Source organism: Nycticebus coucang, chromosome 22 (assembly GCF_027406575.1).
Source record: "Nycticebus coucang isolate mNycCou1 chromosome 22, mNycCou1.pri, whole genome shotgun sequence".
Taxonomy (NCBI): Eukaryota; Metazoa; Chordata; class Mammalia; order Primates; family Lorisidae; genus Nycticebus; species Nycticebus coucang.
This window is the reverse complement of record NC_069801.1, coordinates 59,654,309-59,671,134: the sequence shown is the minus strand read 5'-3', so window position 1 is coordinate 59,671,134 and position 16,826 is coordinate 59,654,309. Positions and strand designations below refer to the sequence as shown.

General features: G+C 41.2%; 1 protein-coding gene across 3 annotated transcripts; it reads right to left on the bottom strand.

Moving 5' to 3' along the window:
• Nucleotides 1–2,212: 2,212 nt before the first annotated feature.
• USP1 (ubiquitin specific peptidase 1) lies at nt 2,213–16,226 on the bottom strand. Of its 3 annotated transcripts, none has more exons than XM_053575180.1 (10): nt 15,643–16,226; nt 14,048–14,268; nt 12,419–12,653; nt 10,968–11,088; nt 10,388–10,492; nt 9,628–9,788; nt 7,232–7,923; nt 5,951–6,121; nt 5,140–5,341; nt 2,213–3,926 (listed from the first exon to the last, which is right to left on the bottom strand). In XM_053575180.1, the coding sequence occupies exons 3-10, from the start codon at nt 12,586–12,588 to the stop codon at nt 3,185–3,187; spliced, it is 2,364 nt and encodes a 787-aa protein (XP_053431155.1). In that variant the 5' UTR covers nt 12,589–12,653; nt 14,048–14,268; nt 15,643–16,226; the 3' UTR covers nt 2,213–3,184. The 3 variants fall into 3 exon arrangements, with proteins under 3 accessions (XP_053431155.1, XP_053431153.1, XP_053431154.1); XM_053575178.1 differs by having other exon boundaries at nt 12,419–12,610; XM_053575179.1 differs by lacking the exon at nt 14,048–14,268 and having other exon boundaries at nt 12,419–12,610.
• Between the last annotated feature and the right edge of the window lie 600 nt (nt 16,227–16,826).

Below are 16,826 nucleotides of genomic sequence, written 5' to 3'. Positions count from 1 at the left end.
AAAATGGAAAACCAAAATTGATAGTCAATTTATGGGCCCAGAAAAGCCACAAATAAATGAGTTAATGAATTGAGATAGATATTGGTAACTGGTTTGTAAACTCTTAAAACAGAATTCATTTTCCATTTAGATAACCAAAAAAGGAATTCTGAATGGCAGAAATAACTTTACCTAGTAAGTCATTTTAAGTACTGAAGTTAGCTAATAGCAATGAGATAGCTTGTTCTTTACGACTATCTTATACCAATGATAGGAGAATGAACTTCATGCTTCTGGCAACCAAAATGAATGATCTAGACCAATGGTTCTCAACCTTCCTAATGCCGTGAACCTTTAATACAGTCCAAAGGCATCGCGACCCACAGTTTGAGGACCGCTGATCTAGACAGTAAATTAGCATCTGCTTTAAAGGTTCCTACAGCACCACAAAGGTAACATAGAACTGGAGTTTACTGAGATGTCACGTACTTTCTAACACAAGCACATGTAACATGTAACATTAGCTGCTTTAAAGTTAGTTAATTCATTTAAAATCATACTATAAAAAAAGTAATGCAGAAAAGAGTGAAAAATAACATTTTAATTACTTAGCAAGTTTTTCCAAAACAGCACATGCTGATTTCTATATTAGACCAGTGACTTTCAACCGATGAGTCATGAGAGTATCTTAAGGGTGCTGTGAAAATTTTTAAAGACCATTATTTTCAAAAGAAGTTCAAAGCACTGTTAAGTACCCTGTTTTTGATCAACATAAGCACGCTACGAAGTTTAACTCTAGGGGTTCAAGTGTACCCTGAGATTTAAAAAAAAGGCTGAAAGACACTGGTTCAGACTCAGGTTTCTTGTGTGATATTGTAGCTTACAGGATGGCATCATTCATAATTCACCTACTAAAGTTACAGGAATCACCCAGGAACTGATTAGATTTAATACTGGATAAGGAAAACTAGAGTTCAAAAACGTCTACTTCTCTTGAGAGCCTAGTGATGGTTGATAGCCCCCCTCCAGCTTACTTTAATAATGGGCAGTATTATTGCAAATTCACTTTAACTACATCAGTCCAAAGGCTGAATCATAAGATTTTTTTAGATGAATCTACATTGTTGGAGCAAATCTGAGGGATCAGAAGGGTGCATAACCTCCAAATCTGTTTATTTTGGGACCCAGCCAAATGAACAAGGAAATGCAAGGAGGGAACTCAAAAGTGATGTGCTCTTCCCCTCCTCTCTGGGGGATCCTCGCAGGGTGCTGAGATAGACATAAGGGAGAAAATAACCCTTAGGTCATTCCTATAATTATGGTTACATTTATATATGTTTGGACTGATTTACATTAATTCTCAGTACCAAGGACTCAAAAACTTTATAATCATGCAATACAAGTTATTTTCTGACTTGGGTCAAACACAAGTTTTGTTTTGTTTTTTTTTTTTGAGACAGTCTGTGTCACCCTGGGTAGAGTGCTGTGACATCACAGCTCACAGCAACTTCGAACTCTTGGTCTTAAGTGATTCTCTTGCATCAGCCTCCCAAGTAGCTGTGACTACAAACACCTGCCACAACACCCAGCTAATTTTGTTGCAGTTTGGCCAGGGCTGTGATTGAACCCGCCACCCTCAGTATATGGGGCTGGCGCCCTACTCATTGAGCCACAGGCGCCACCTTAAACAGAAGCTTCTTAAAACACTGATACTACTGAATATGTGCTGAATTCTTACATACTTCATTTTTCTTAAAATGCAAACATTCTCACACGAGGACTCTATATTGGTCCATTGGCAGTCTTTTGAGTGCTAAAGGCCCGATGTCTCTCACATACCTGCTCCATCAGAAAATTAATACGGGTAATATTTAGGAGCTATTCCTTAGTAAAAGTTCCATTAGTGATTCTGAAAGGGAGGATAACCGTCAGTACCATCACACCATCTTATGGAAGGATGTAAGACACCAAACTTATTAGCTGACAAGGTACTCTTATTTGATGAAACGGAATGTAACGGGGCTATTCCAATAGTATTTATATATTCCTTAGAATCAGTAAGAAAAACTCTTCAGTATAAAGAACCTCCTTTAACACGTCACAAGATAATCATTTACCAGTTTAGTATACTATATTTAAAATGAGACATTAACCAAGTTTTTGTGTGCCCAAAGCATCATCTTAAGTTTTCCAATTTTAGATTCCATTAACTTATATGACTACTTTAAAGGACTAGAGGCAACAATTTTTATTAAAACCTTGTAAATATGACAACTTAGATGGACTAAGTACAATTTCGTCTTTGAAAATTTTCCACCTCCACGGTCTGAAAGTATTGAGTATGTTAAAGGTAATTATGCATGTTTATTCTTTCCCTATATGTACCTATTCTGCTTAAGAGAACTCTTATTTATGATAAAAATATGCAAGTAAAAAATTCGAACATTTGTATACATAGTTGTTAAGCAGTTTAAATTTTATTGACCTCCTGGTTTTTTAAAAAAAAGTTAAAGTTTAAGGTCACACCTCTAAGCCTGAGGTACTATGTACAGATCGTGCAGAATATCAAGTATGAAGAGATACAAATTAGTCCATGCCCAAAGAGATCTACTGGGATACAGAATCGTCTTCATAAATACATTCAAAATTCTTGTGAAGACAGATGAGGACTGTCCAAGTTTTCTGCGACACTTTTCAAAGTGACTCAAGGCACAAAACGTACACCACTGTGAATACACACATTCCAGACTTTGCGCCTGACACAGCCCATCCAAGATTTAGCTTCCCGACTCTTATAAAATTAAATGTACTGAATGAGATTCTGCTTTTAGGTGAAAAACCACAGGACCTGTAGACATCATGTAGATAATTACTCCGTAATATGGAGAATACAAATACAAGCATTTTATTTTAAAAAGCAAACACAAAAGACTGGTGTGAATCCAAAAGTGTTTAAATGCTTCCATTTTGGATAATTAGGAACCTATACAAGTTTGTTCCCAGAAGCTAACGCATCACTAGTCTCTACTAAGGAATTCTAAAAATTAACATGGTTTTCAGTAATTCAAATTTCACTATTTATATAAAAACCTAGAGAGACCAATAATACCCAGTAGCTTCAAAAGATAACGCTAAAAACTTCGATGTAATCAACTTTACCAACGTTTGTGCAGGTCTGTTTAATACATACACAAAGAAAATACACTCAACTCTGTAATTTCTTATAAAATAGCAAGTAAGGAGTAGATGTAGGAGACGTAGAAGGGGAAAGAGAATTCAGAAAGTCCTTCTCTTCCGTAACTTTCACTTCAGAATCATCGAAAAGCAACCACTTCCCCTCATACTCCTTTAAGCTTTGCACTATATAGGAAATTTTGTTCTCAAATCCATTCACATTAATGCCTGTTTGGTCACTGGACTCCTTACTGCTGTCAGATTCATGGGTCCCATTAGTACTGTTGGTCTCAGAGTTTCTACTTTCAGCCAACGCTGCGCTGGCAGCCTTATCAGGATTAGATGCTTTGTTGTATAGTTCATAATCTGCTTTGCTCTTTTGTCCTCCAAGAAGTCCAATAGCTTCTACATTTTTTTTGTTCAAAACTTTACTTGACTGTGAACTTCCACCAACTCTAATGGACACTTCTTCATCATCATAATTGTCAACCACACCCCTTGCTTCCTCCTCACTCAATGGTTCTGGCTTACCTATTTCACACATTTGGTCAACCACAAAGTTTCCCTTATCTAGCTCTAAACTGTTCAGGTCAGTGACTTTCACAGAAGCAGTGTAATGCCCACTACTGATGGTAATGCCACTGTGCATCACAACCGCAAATAACCCGTAGCTGTCATTGGTCGGCTTGGTGCTCCATTCTTCCAGTGACAATTTCAGAGGTGTCAACAAAGGAGTGTTGATCTTGGAAAGTCCACCACCGTAACAATCAAACCTTTAGAAGGAAAAAAAAAAGTTTCCTAAATTGCCATTTCAAATTCAAAATCTTACACCCACTGTGAAACCAAGTAACAATCTGAATTGTCTCTTAATATTCATATTCACATAAATAAACCAAAAAAAAAAATAAAAACTAAAAGCAAGATGTCAACTCTTGTGTTTTGAGGACAAGGTCTCATTGACGTCCTGGGCTCAAGTGCAGAGCTGTCAGTGTATCTCGCACAGACTCCTGGGCTGAAGTGATCTTCCTGCCTCATCCCCCATGCAGCTGGGACTGTAGGTGTATACCACCACACCCAGCTAATTTTTTAAATTATTTTTTATAGAGAACAGCATCTCGCTTTGTTCCTCAGGCTGGTCTTGAACTCTTGGCCATGAGCAATCATCCCACTTCAGCCTCCCAAAGTGCTAGGATCACAGTCATGACCCACAGCACTTGGCAAGACTCCAGCTTTAATATTTATAATGTATACAAAGAATAGTATAATAACTGCTGATATTAAGGTGTTTCTATAGAGGATATATAGTGTTTTCCCCCTTAATTTTCTTAATTTTGTGCAGTAGGAAAAAAATGGGATTTGAAAACAGACTGAACCTCAAACCAATCTTCCTTTACATTTTAGTCATTTTAACATGCAGTCTTTCTCTACCAAGATTTGGGAAAATAAACAGAGTTCCACTAAATAAAGGACTATATGTCATCTTCTGATATAACGTGTATGAGAGCTCCAGGGCGGCCCTCAGGGTAACTTCAAGTCATTCACGTACATAGTAAAATCTACAATGACGTACCTGTCAAAAAAACACCATGGATTATTCAAAATGTCATTACCATTTTTCTCAAATTATTCAAAGGTTAGTTGGATTTCCAGGCTTACCTTAAAACCAAAAAGATTTTTAATTTTGCCTTTTTCACCCTCCAAAGAACAAATCTTGATGTGTATAAAATTTGTTCACTACTTTTATCAGTTCTATTGAAATTGAATTCTTAGATCTTACCATCTAAGAAGGAATAAGATGTATATAAAGAAATCCATACTTAATAGAATATATATTCATAGCAAAAAGATTTAACTTTCATTTTTAAGCAATCTTTACAAATAACTTCATTTCACTACTTCATATTCCTACTATTACAGTATTTTGAATAAAATTTATCTTCTATAACAGCTCATTTTCTTCATATAGCTTTTATTTACAATACTCACTCCAAGCCACTAGCAGCAAAGCACTTCAAATGAATAGTTATAACTTCAGGCATTTTGTCAAACAAAAGACTTCGTTCAGCTTCAGTGTAATGATGGCAATTTTCACAGAAATATTTATCTTCTCCTACAATCCTTTCTACTGAAGCAAATTGTGAGATTGCCCATCTCAGGGTCTTCATTTCTGTTTTAGGCTCTGGAGAAACTATAAAAGAAAATCCTTTCATTCACAAATCTCTCTCAGCCGTTCAAAAAATAAATCAAAGTTTCATGTTCTTAGCATTTAATTTCAATTGAATAAACCATTTGCAAGTAACAGACTTCTTTTTTACTTTCAAGAACTATTTTCATAAGCTCATCCTCAACAGTGTACTTAACTGTTCAAATATTTACATCTGGTCAGCCAAAAAATATGACAGAGACAGCAAAAACAAAATATGCCTAGTCTTTGTGCCACAGTTTAAGACAGACTACATTTAATAGCCCATTTTCAGTATCTGACAGGTAAATCAGACTCATATCTCCCATGATATTTCCATACTTTTTATGGATGGTTTGCACTCAGTAGCTCTGAAAGATTCAGGTCCCTAAAGTTCACTTATTAAAACATTTCATTTTTCCATTCTAACACTATCAAAAAGATGGTACATTTTTCCAAATGCTAACCATTTACAAGTGAAGCTGGATAAAAACAGAAAGGTTGTATTAGATGCCCAACAGCCAACTTTGTTCTATTTATACACGCTACTCCTAGACTGTATTGTTGAAGAAAACAATTATTCAACAGTCCGAACAAAATTCCAATTTTGCTTACTTTCAGAACTCTCCTCTACTTTGGAAAGCTCATCTTCTTGCACTGGCACACTGATGTCTTGAAAATCTTCTCTTCTTTCGGTTAAACTTTCACATTCCAAGCAACGAGTTCTTAACACCAGCTGACCTTGAAATAATTTCTCCACTAGCTCAAAACCAATTTGCTCTGTACCTAAAACAAAAACAGGAAGTCTATACAGATTAGGTTTTCAGTACAACCCAGATAACCAATTTTCCATTTAAATAAAGCATGTCCCTAAATAAAAGTTCCATTTTTGTATCTCAGCTTATTAGCATTAAGAGGTATAACTCATTCATGAAATGTAAATTCCCTGCAGAGACAGTTTTGAACAGGAGTTACTAGTCCTGTCTCAAAAACAAAAGTCAGTTATCCTTTCTCAAAGACACTTCCCTAATAAAATAATCTCAGAATACGTCTGGCAGTTTTTTGCAAAACCATTAACCACATTAATACTATACATTTTCCAATGTAGACCTGGACAAACTAGGTAAATACCTGATTCACATAGGACATAACCAGTCACACACTGCATAGTGACATTTCAGTTAATGGCAGACCACATGTTCAATGGTGGTCCCATAGAGACTAACTATGACCCCATGTTTTTACTGTACCTGTTACACACCTTATGTTTAGATGTGACATAACAGCATTTGTGTATCTTAAGCCTAACTGTCTACAGTATTCAGTACAATAATGTGCTGTACAGAACTTGTAGCCTAGCAGCATGGGCCATACACACAGCCTAAGCATGTGTCGAACCCTATCCACGTAGGTCCTGTGAGTCTACTCTCATGTTCATACAGAGAAACTGCCTAATGACACATTTCTCACAATGTATCCCCGTCATTAAACAATGCATGACTACAACTTAGTTCTCTAAAAATTTCACTAAATGTAATTTCTTTCATGAGTTTGTCAAATATTACATAGGTGAAAGGGAAAAATATAGCCTTCCCATTAAAATGTATTGAACTTCCCTAGCTTATAAACGATAAATTAACATGACCATAAGATTATATGTAATACATTACATTACACATGTCAGCTCTCCTGACATCACAGGTACACGGTGTGAGTAAATAACACAATACACAGACCTCTAAGGGCAGCACTCATGACACCACACAGTTCACACTCAATGTTAAATTTCCTTCTCTTAAAAACGTTACCCATAAAGATTACATTGGACATGTACCTAAGAAAAGGAAATTCTAATTCTGTAGCTCCTACCTACCAAAGTCTAAGGATTATACTGACCTTTGTTAATGGGCTTAGCTTCATTAACATTGACAGGTTTAACGTTATTTCCTGTAGATTCAAGTCCACAACCATTAGCTGTGTTATGACTCTCACACTTCCCCGAGTCCTCTTCAAGATCATACTCATTTTCTTTAGATTGTCCTTTCGATCCTTGGTTTGTTGTTATTTTTCCCAGGCTACAGAACTTAGAAAGAATGCTGGGTTGCTTAGTTGCTGACTTCAACCAATTCATCTTAAGTCTTGATTTCTTTTGTGAGGGTCTTGCACTCTCGTTTTCAGACATGTACTTGGGGATTGTTTTAGGAGGAACCTCTAACGTATCATCTGTGGCTTTTCTTTTTGATCTGGTTTGTCTGTGGTTCTCTTCCAATGACTGTTGTTCCTTGGATACTTTAACTTTTTTCTTCATGTTACCAAATTCAATGTCACTTTTTCTTTTCCCATTTCCTTTGGGGAGCTTTTCTTTACACTCTTCAGAATGCCTAACACTGTCAGTCTCCAGGCCACTAACACCACTCATTTCCTCTTTCTGATTAGGCTCTTCTTCCACCTTAGCAGATAATTCTGCCGCACTTTTTACTTCTTCTTTTTTTAGGAGCTGGCATGTTTCTTGAATGTTTCCCAAAATACACTGCAGTACTTCCTGTGCATCATGCTGTAGATATCCTTCATACATAGGGTTGAGTTCCCTATAAATAAAAATTTCCATTTCATCTATTCTAGTTTTGAAGACATAATACATAAAAGAAAATCTTTCTATACAGAAACAAATTCATTTACAGGAATATCATAAATTATTTCATTTTTAAAATCAGAAGACATTTATTCAGCTACTACTTTGAAATTTGTTACCTGTAACTGAAAGTAAAAATAAATTTTACCCTATTTTTATTATCACAATACTCTAAGCCTCTTCTTAACATAGTATGTAGTGTTTCCCATGTACTGGTCACACTCAACATGCTTTTTTTGAGACAGTCTCACTTTGTCACCCTTAGTAGAAAGCCATGGCGCCACAGCTCACAGCAACCTCAAACTCCCGGGCTTAAGCACCTCTCCTTGCCCCAGCCTCCAAAGTAGCTGGAACTACAGGCACCCCCCACAATGCCTGGCTATTTTTAGGGACAGGGTCTCCCTCTGGCTCAGATAGGTCTCAAACCTCTGAGCTCAAGCAATCCACCTACCTTGGCCTCCCAAGTGCTGAGATTACAGGCGTGAGCCACCATGCCTGGCCTGGTCTCAACTCTTGAGCTCAAGCAATCCACCCACCTCGGCTTCCCAGAGTGCTAGGATTACAGGTGTGAGCCACCACACCTGGACTTCAAAATGCTTATCTGTATATATAATCTTCATATTAACTCTGTGAGGTATAATTATCACCAGTATTGACTGATATGGGAATTATGCAGAAAGATTAAGTAACTTGCCCAAGGAACTAGTTAGGATGCACAGCCAGGACTCAAACCTGCTTTTGGCCACCGTACGACAACGGCTCTTAACAAAATCGTAGCATCATATCATACCTTGTTCTATTTCTAAACCAAATGATTAAATGACGATTCTAATTTACCCTAAGTCAAAATTATAATTTTTTCTTTCTTTCTTTTTTTTTTTGGGGGGGGGCTCGCTTTCTTGTCTTCAGTGAGTACCATGGCTCAAGATCCTCCTTGCTCAGCCTCCTGAGTAGCTGGGCCTACAGGCACCCTCCAAAACGCCCAGCTGGGGGGTGCGGGAGCCTCACTCTTGCTCAGGCTGGTCCCAGACTCCTTAAGTGCTAGGATTATAAGTGTGAGCCACTGCGCCTGTCCTTAGCATAATTTTTAATTTTTTTAAATTTTTAAAAATTTTTTAAATAAGGCCTATGATATACCAAATGATTTTAAGACACTAGCACAAAGTAACTTAATCCAGTTACTAGTTCTCTTCGAAGCACATATAACAAAAATAGAACCTTTGGAATTCAGTGCTTATACATAATACATTTTTAATATAGTCCTACAATTCTTAATCTGAAATCCTAAGACATGTTCGGGAATTCAGAAATTTCCAAACTCAAAAAGATGGTATGGCATAATAGTAAAATAAATACCACAAACCTATCCGGCAGTGTTACTAAATACATTACTATTTTTATAGAAAAACGTATGAATATTCACATTAGAGATAAATATGAATAAATGTAAAAAACCTCACATAAATTCAGAACCAATGAATTTACCACCAAATTTATGAAAAAAATTTGTTTTTGAAGCTTCTAAGATATAACAAAGGAGTGTGGACCTGGGGTTTCTATTTTTCTTGCCCTTTATTCATTTTTGTTCACACAGCATTTTTCTCCAACAATACAAACAAGTAGCTAAACTAGAATCCTGAAATTGTATTATAGGCTATACCTGAGTGTATTAAGTAGTCGCCTTGGCTGAGTAGCAAGCTCTTCAGTATATTTCTCTGGATTTAAGAGAAAACTAGCCTGAAGCTGTTCAACTGAAATGATTAAGGACTGTAAACTACATATGAGTTCATAACTTGCCAAAGAATCTTCTTTGCAATTTCCCTGTCAAGAAAGAAACACACAAACCAGTACTTTCATTTATGAACAAATTAAGTACCTCACCCCCTTTCTTGTCTTTGTCTCAAGTCTCACTTAACAAGACTAACTTTTCTAAACTTCATTATAGCATTAATTTTGGGGGTTATATAAATAAACTTTTTTTAGTTCTGAGAGGATTTTTTAGTCATCATGTGGATGACAATGGTTTTTCTAACTATGGGAGTCAAAGGTTTCTATAATTACAGTATATTTACTTAAATTTTAAAAGTCAATTTGAAAACACAATGGGTAAATAACCAGTGATACACGGGTGTGACGACTAATGATGATACACAAATACCAAAAGTTCAATCAACAATAGAAGACTAGAGAAAACTCTCTATACAGGGGATAACCAAGTTAGCTATCCTTGCGAGAATGAAAACTGCCCGTCTGATAATGTAAAGTTGATAAATTCAACTTCCAGTTACAGTTGACACAGAAGTCATCTTTGTCATCCTCCAAATCCTCTTGTGTAGCTATTACTTCTTTACTTCTAAATAAATGAATTTCCCTTAATTTACTTTTTTGCTTTTTACATTATTTTCTTTCATTCATTTTACCTTATCTTTTTGATTGGCTTCATCTTTTAGAGCTTCTTTCTTCCTTGAAATAATGTTAAATAAGTGCTTCACTCCAGACTTAAAACCGGGACAAAAATATAGTACCTATAAAAAATAAGATTGCCTAAGTATTTACTGAACAAACAATAATAAACAAAAATCATTAAAACAGTAAAGCACTTTTTATGTGCATTACCTAACATTCTGAGATAAAGCTTTGTGCCAAAACTTGTTCTCTACCTCATCAGTAGAAACCCACTGTCTTCCCGCATTGGCACAAAACACTGAGCCTGGGCAGACACTGCTAAGACTTTAAGGTCATGGACATATAACAATATAGTTCCGAGGGGTAAGATATGTATCACCACAGCACCATGAATCAGGTAGAGAAATTAAAGGCCTGGCATCTTCCGCTTAACCAAGTTGTACTCAATTGTGCTAGCCCATCTGTAACACACAGCTTAGAATCATTATCATTCTTTTAACCTATTCTGTTTTATTTACAATCAAAAGATAAAGTCAGTATTACATCATTCTTTGCCTACTAAAGTTTTATTAGATAGCAAAATTATCAATTTACCTGAAGTATGCTATTAAGATAACAAGTATTGCCAAGATTATTCAGTCCCACAAATGGTAATAAGTTTTCTCTCTTCTCACAGTTTATAGGTGAGGATTGTGCTGCAGGAACAACTTGATCACTATTAAGTATAGAGGGAAGAAAGGTCTAATGAAGTAGTGTTTTAAAGAAACAAAGTAAAAACATTACTGCCCTAGATTTAGCCTTTTTCCAAAAGTTTTATAATCTGAAAAGTATGTGGCTCTTATTCAGATGACAGTTTAAGAAATCTGTACAGGTTCAAAAATTGCTGTATACCCAGAATATAAGTTTAAAAAGCATTTTAAAATATTAATCCACTTAACCCTAAAAATAATTCCCTTAATATGATGTTAATCCCATTTTGCACAGTAAAAAATCGAGGAACTGCTATTGTGATTTGTTTTGCCTATTTTAACATTTTAATCCAATAGTTTAACTCTGAATTAAAACCTAGGAATGATCTGACCCTATTTGAGAGAGGCTGTACTAAGGAAGATTCTATTAATAATCTTTAAGTGGAAAGGAAGTCTATGAGGAGAATTATACAGCTATAACGTCCATGAAGAGAATCATATAGCTATTCCTCACTTAAATTGTTAAGGTTTATCATCTTTTACTTCTTTAACAATAAAACTAGGTTTCCCCAGTATTTTTATTTTATAACCAGTAGCTATTACTACTCTAGGATCTTAGAAGTATTTTTAAGCATGAATGCTGATAACCAAAAGGGGTTCATTCACATACAATCTCCTTGACTGACTATTGGTAGATATTAGGAAATTACACATAGGACCAAATTCACTTTAGTAACTCAGCAGACTGCCTATTTGATAAACAGAAATAGGTAGTCAACCTAGAGCTGGTACTGGTGCAACAAAGCATTCCATTTGTTCTGATTTCTTTTCAATCACTAAAGAATTTGCATGACGTTTACTTTAAACAAAATTTGCAATTATATACCTTCACAACAGGAATGACTACTTATAAACTACACACCTGCGTATGACTACAGTTTAAATATCTCATAACTGTCGAAGTCTTCTGAACCAAAAAAATCACCTATTTCTTTTACCCTTACACAAATGTGTTGCACTACAAATAATCAAAAATAAATCCCTATAGAAAATTTTAGTCAACAAAGATTTCTCCAAGTTAGTCTAAATTAATATTATGGATGTGATCCTTATGGGGAACCCCCAGTTTTGCTCTGACTATATCCTGCTAGAATTATTAAAAGTACTTTTGTCTCCCTGTACTATCAGATCACACTAGAGCAGCGGTTCTCAACCTTCCTAATGCTGCAACCCTTTAATACAGTTCCTCTGGGTCCTGACCCACAAGTTGAGAACTGCTGCACTAGAGGTAATCAATCCAAGTTCACTGCTGCTTCACTGACGTGGAACAAAAAAGTTCATAAATAAGGTACATACATTTCAGATCCTCTATATTCAGAAGCTTTTTCTTCATTTTCTTGAGAATCTGTGAAATCCAAGGCTCTCTTAGTTTCCTTTTTCTGAAAAAACTTTAAGGAAAGTCTGTTTTTCTTAGATGGACTACCTCTCGAAAGTCCATTATTTTCACTAGGTATGACACCAGGCATTTTCTCTTCAAATCCCAAGGAGCTGGCAAGAATTTATAGAAGAAAGTTGTAATCACCAATTATATCTGTTAATCAGAGAAAAAGTTTCATTAATTTTTATCAGTTGTAGGTAAGAAAACCATCAATTTTGGAAAGAAATCTACCAAAGAAACGTAATAAATTAGAACTTCACATTTGAACACCTAATGCCTGGCAACAGGCACATTAACTTTCAATGCTTAATGAAGAAGCTTGCCACATATCCTTAACTTTATTAAAGAACAAAAAATATAAGATAATGAACTCTTACTAGCCTGTTACAGAATTAAGGGCCACATCACAAAGCACAAAGTACCCCAGTTAGTAGCACTATAGTGAAGTAGCATAATTAAGGAGTAAAAACTAAATTTTTCACTATAACTCAATCCATTCAGAAAATAGTGATGGAATAGCTACTATCTCTAATTCTAAAGTAGGAGGCAGTAAATGGATCAATGGAAAATCATAGTAGTGCTGGATATGAATGAGTTTTCCCTTCCAAAGCCTTTTCTAGTAACTTAACATGAATGTATGAAATAAAGTCTCTTTTTATTTAAGGCATTATTTGTGAACAAGAAAAGGCACAGATCTGGTGTTCAGTATACCTAATAACCTGAGTGAAAGATAATAAAATACAAGCAAAGATGGAGCAGTCTTTTAAAAATCTGTTTAAAAAAATAAAAATAAAAATCTGTTTACTGTGCTTTGTGCACATTCTTCATGCGCGACAACACACATCATTCTACTAGTTTTCCAAACTTTTGTTATATTAAATTTCAAAAATACTACTTTGACTAGAAAAAAAGATGATTTGGTTTTGCCTTTGCAACCCTGCTACCCTGTTTTAAATTAAAGTACAGCTTTCAGGGCGGCGCCTGTGGCTCAAGGAGTAGGGCGCCAGTCCCATATGCTGGAGGTGGCGGGTTCAAACCCAGCCCCGGCCACCAAAAACCAAAAAATAAAAAAATAAAATAAAATAAAGTACAGCTTTCAGATGAAAAAATATATGGCAATATTTGTATAAGTTATTTTATACATCAGTCCTGTTTCCTTAGGACATCTGAGGAAAAAAAAAATATCTGAAGTATTACCATTAAATTACTTTGAGCCCAAAAGTTTAGTAACGAGTTTCAAATGTAGATAAATAATAATAAGACGCACTACACAAAATTCAAATTCCATCCTTAATAAGCATTCCACTAGGCTGACTCACTGAGCTCAGCGGTGAGACCACTTTGAGGAGACCCAACTCGGGAGGAACAGGAGGGCAGATCAGTTTCCCCATTGACGAATGGAGAGAAAGTGGATCTCAACTGACAAGCGTTAACCGGACTTAATAGGAGGAAAAGATAATCAAGCAGCTGAAACAGCGGATTCTCTTAAGAAGACAAAACTTCCAGCCACCTCAAAATCAAATGTTAAATCAAATACTAAACATTACCAAGAATGCAGCATTCTGCAAGGTGCCGCTATCGGGTGCTATCCCATCTCTGGCCCCTGGCTTTCTTTATAACTGGGAGTTTGCTGCATCAAAAATATTTCTCTTATAACTATAAATCTCGTAGACCACACAGTCGAACGCTAACAGTCTTGGACAAATGACGGCGTGAATGCTCAGTCCCAGTAGTTTTAAGTGATTTCCTTTATAAAATGACACAATTCCTATTTTTCGAGAAAAATACAAAATAATTAAGGACAAAATCTTCACCAAAGGTGCAAGACACGTGGCGTTCCAAACACTTTAAGAAAAGCCGTAAGTGCAAGAAAATGCGCGGTAAAATCTCGCAATGAGCGACCCAGGACAGAGTGCGTGGAAGCGTACCCTCGCCTCCCCGCCCGCGCCACTCCAGGGGACGCGAAGGACGCGGCTGCCCGGGCCGGCCCATGTGCGCCCGGCCAGCAGCGAAGCCCGCCCAGGTGCACAAGGCGGCTCAGCGGGATGCACCGGGCGGCTCAACGGGGTGCAAACCCCCCCCGGGACGACCTGTGTGCGCCCGGCCCACACCCGCCCTCCGGGGTACAGAGGGCAGCTCGGCGGGGTACAGGACCCCCCCTGGCCGGCCCATGTGCGCCCAGTCCGCACCCGCCCTCCCAGGTGCACCGGGCGTCTCAGCGGGTGTAGGACCCCCCGGGCCGACCTGTGTGAGCCGGGCCCGCACCCGCCCTCCGGGGTGCACAGGGCGGCTCGGCGGGGTGCAGGACCCCCGGGCCGACCTGTGTGCGCCCGGCCCACACCCGCCCTCCGGGGTGCAGAGGGCAGCTCGGCCGGGTACAGGACCCCCCCTGGCCGGCCCGTGTGCGCCCAGTCCGCACCTGCCCTCCCAGGTGCACCGTGCGTCTCAGCGGGTGCAGGACCCCCCGGGCCGACCTGTGTGAGCCCAGCCCGCACCCGCCCTCCGGGGTGCACAGGGCGTCTCAGCGGGTGCAGGATCCCCGGGCCGACCTGTGTGAGCCCGGCCCGCACCCGCCCTCCGGGGTGCACAGGGCGGCTCGGCGGGGTGCAGGACCCCCCGGGCCGACCTGTGTGAACCCGGCCCGCACCCGCCCTCCGGGGTGCACAGGGCGTCTCAGTGGGTGCAGGACCCCCCGGGCCGACCTGTGTGAGCCCGGCCCGCACCCGCCCTCCGGGATGCACAGGGCGTCTCAGCGGGTGCAGGACCCCCCGGGCTGACCCGTGTGCGCCCAGTCCGCACCCGCCCTCCGGGATGCACAGGGCGGCTCGGCGGGTGCAGGACCCCCCGGGCCGACCCGTGTGCGCCCAGTCCGCACCCGCCCTCCGGGATGCACAGGGCGGCTCGGCGGGTGCAGGACCCCCCGGGCCGACCCGTGTGCGCCCAGTCCGCACCCGCCCTCCGGGATGCACAGGGCGGCTCGGCGGGGTGCAGGACCCCCCTGGCCGGCCCGTGTGCGCACAGTCCGCACCCGCCCTCCGGGGTGCACAGGGCGGCTCGGCGGGTGCAGGACCCCCCGGGCCGCTCCTGGGGCTCCCCGCAGCCCCCTCCAGCGCCGGCCGAACTTGTCCCCGAGCCCTCCTACCTGGTCATGGCCCGAAGCGAGGTCCGCGGCGGTGACGCCGGCGAGTCCGACCGGAATGAGGGTGGGTGCGACAGGAGAGTCCCTTCCCCGAACCCGCCGGGTCCCCGACCCAAAGGAAAGCTGGTCGGATCGCCCTCCTCGCGGGGGAGTGACCATCCGCCCGCAAGAGCGGGAACCCCGGCCGCCGCTCGGTCCTGTCCTGCGCCGGCACCGACTACATCCCCGTTGCGGCGCCCATCCGCGGCCGCCACGCACGGCAAGGAGCGCCACCAAGCAGCGACCCCGCTCGCGGAGCGCCCCAACCGCTAGGGTCTCTCCCGCTCCGCAGCCGACGGGAACTTGGCGCGTTTTCCTCAGTCTCAGGACCCCTGCGTTTCGGCCTCCGCCCGCGCCAGCGCTGCGATTGAAAGTGGCGTCCTTCGAAAATGCCGGTTCTGGTCTCCACGCTGCAGGGAGGCGACAGGCAAGAACCGCCTCGCGACCGCCACTCGTCCCTGGCACGCACGGGCTCTGCAGCCGGCTGGAACGGTAGTTTCCCCAAGATCGTAACGGGTTCCACAGTTTCAAACAGCGCAGGCACCGTCACGGGCAGCTCGCGCGGGTCCTCGCTGAGGGCGCGCGCTGGGGCTGCAGGCCGGGCTGGCGGGCTCGAGCCTCACGCCCTTTTTTAACCATTCGTGCGCGCGAGTTGCGGGGAAAGCGTACGGGTCGGGAGACGGGACAGAGATGACGGGACGGCTCCGGCTGGGAGCGGTAGCCCAAACCCACCAATCCATGAAGAACAATTCCCAAAACCTGGCCCTCCCGCTTCCCGAAGAGCCAATCAGAAGTACCTTGACAAAAGCCAATCAGGAGGGCAGGAGCAGGACGGACAGCCAATACCGAGAGAGAAAGAGGCCGCGCTCCGGCCAATCATTGCGGGACATACGGAGCGTTCCGCCGGAGCGGGTCCCCTCCTTCCGCTCTCATTGGCGCTCGAGTGCGCGCTTTCGCTCGACTGTTAAAAGCTTGTTTTGCTTGTGTCAATCCGGGACGGTGGGACGCCGCGGAGGGCGCGGTTTCCGGACGGGGCGCTCGCCGCAAGCCCCGCCCCCCTTTCTTGCGCGTCCTCTGGCTGGTGGCCCGGGACTTCCGCGTCGGGAGTGGCTTCGCGGCTCGCGTGCCGCTCCGAGCTCCGCGGTCTT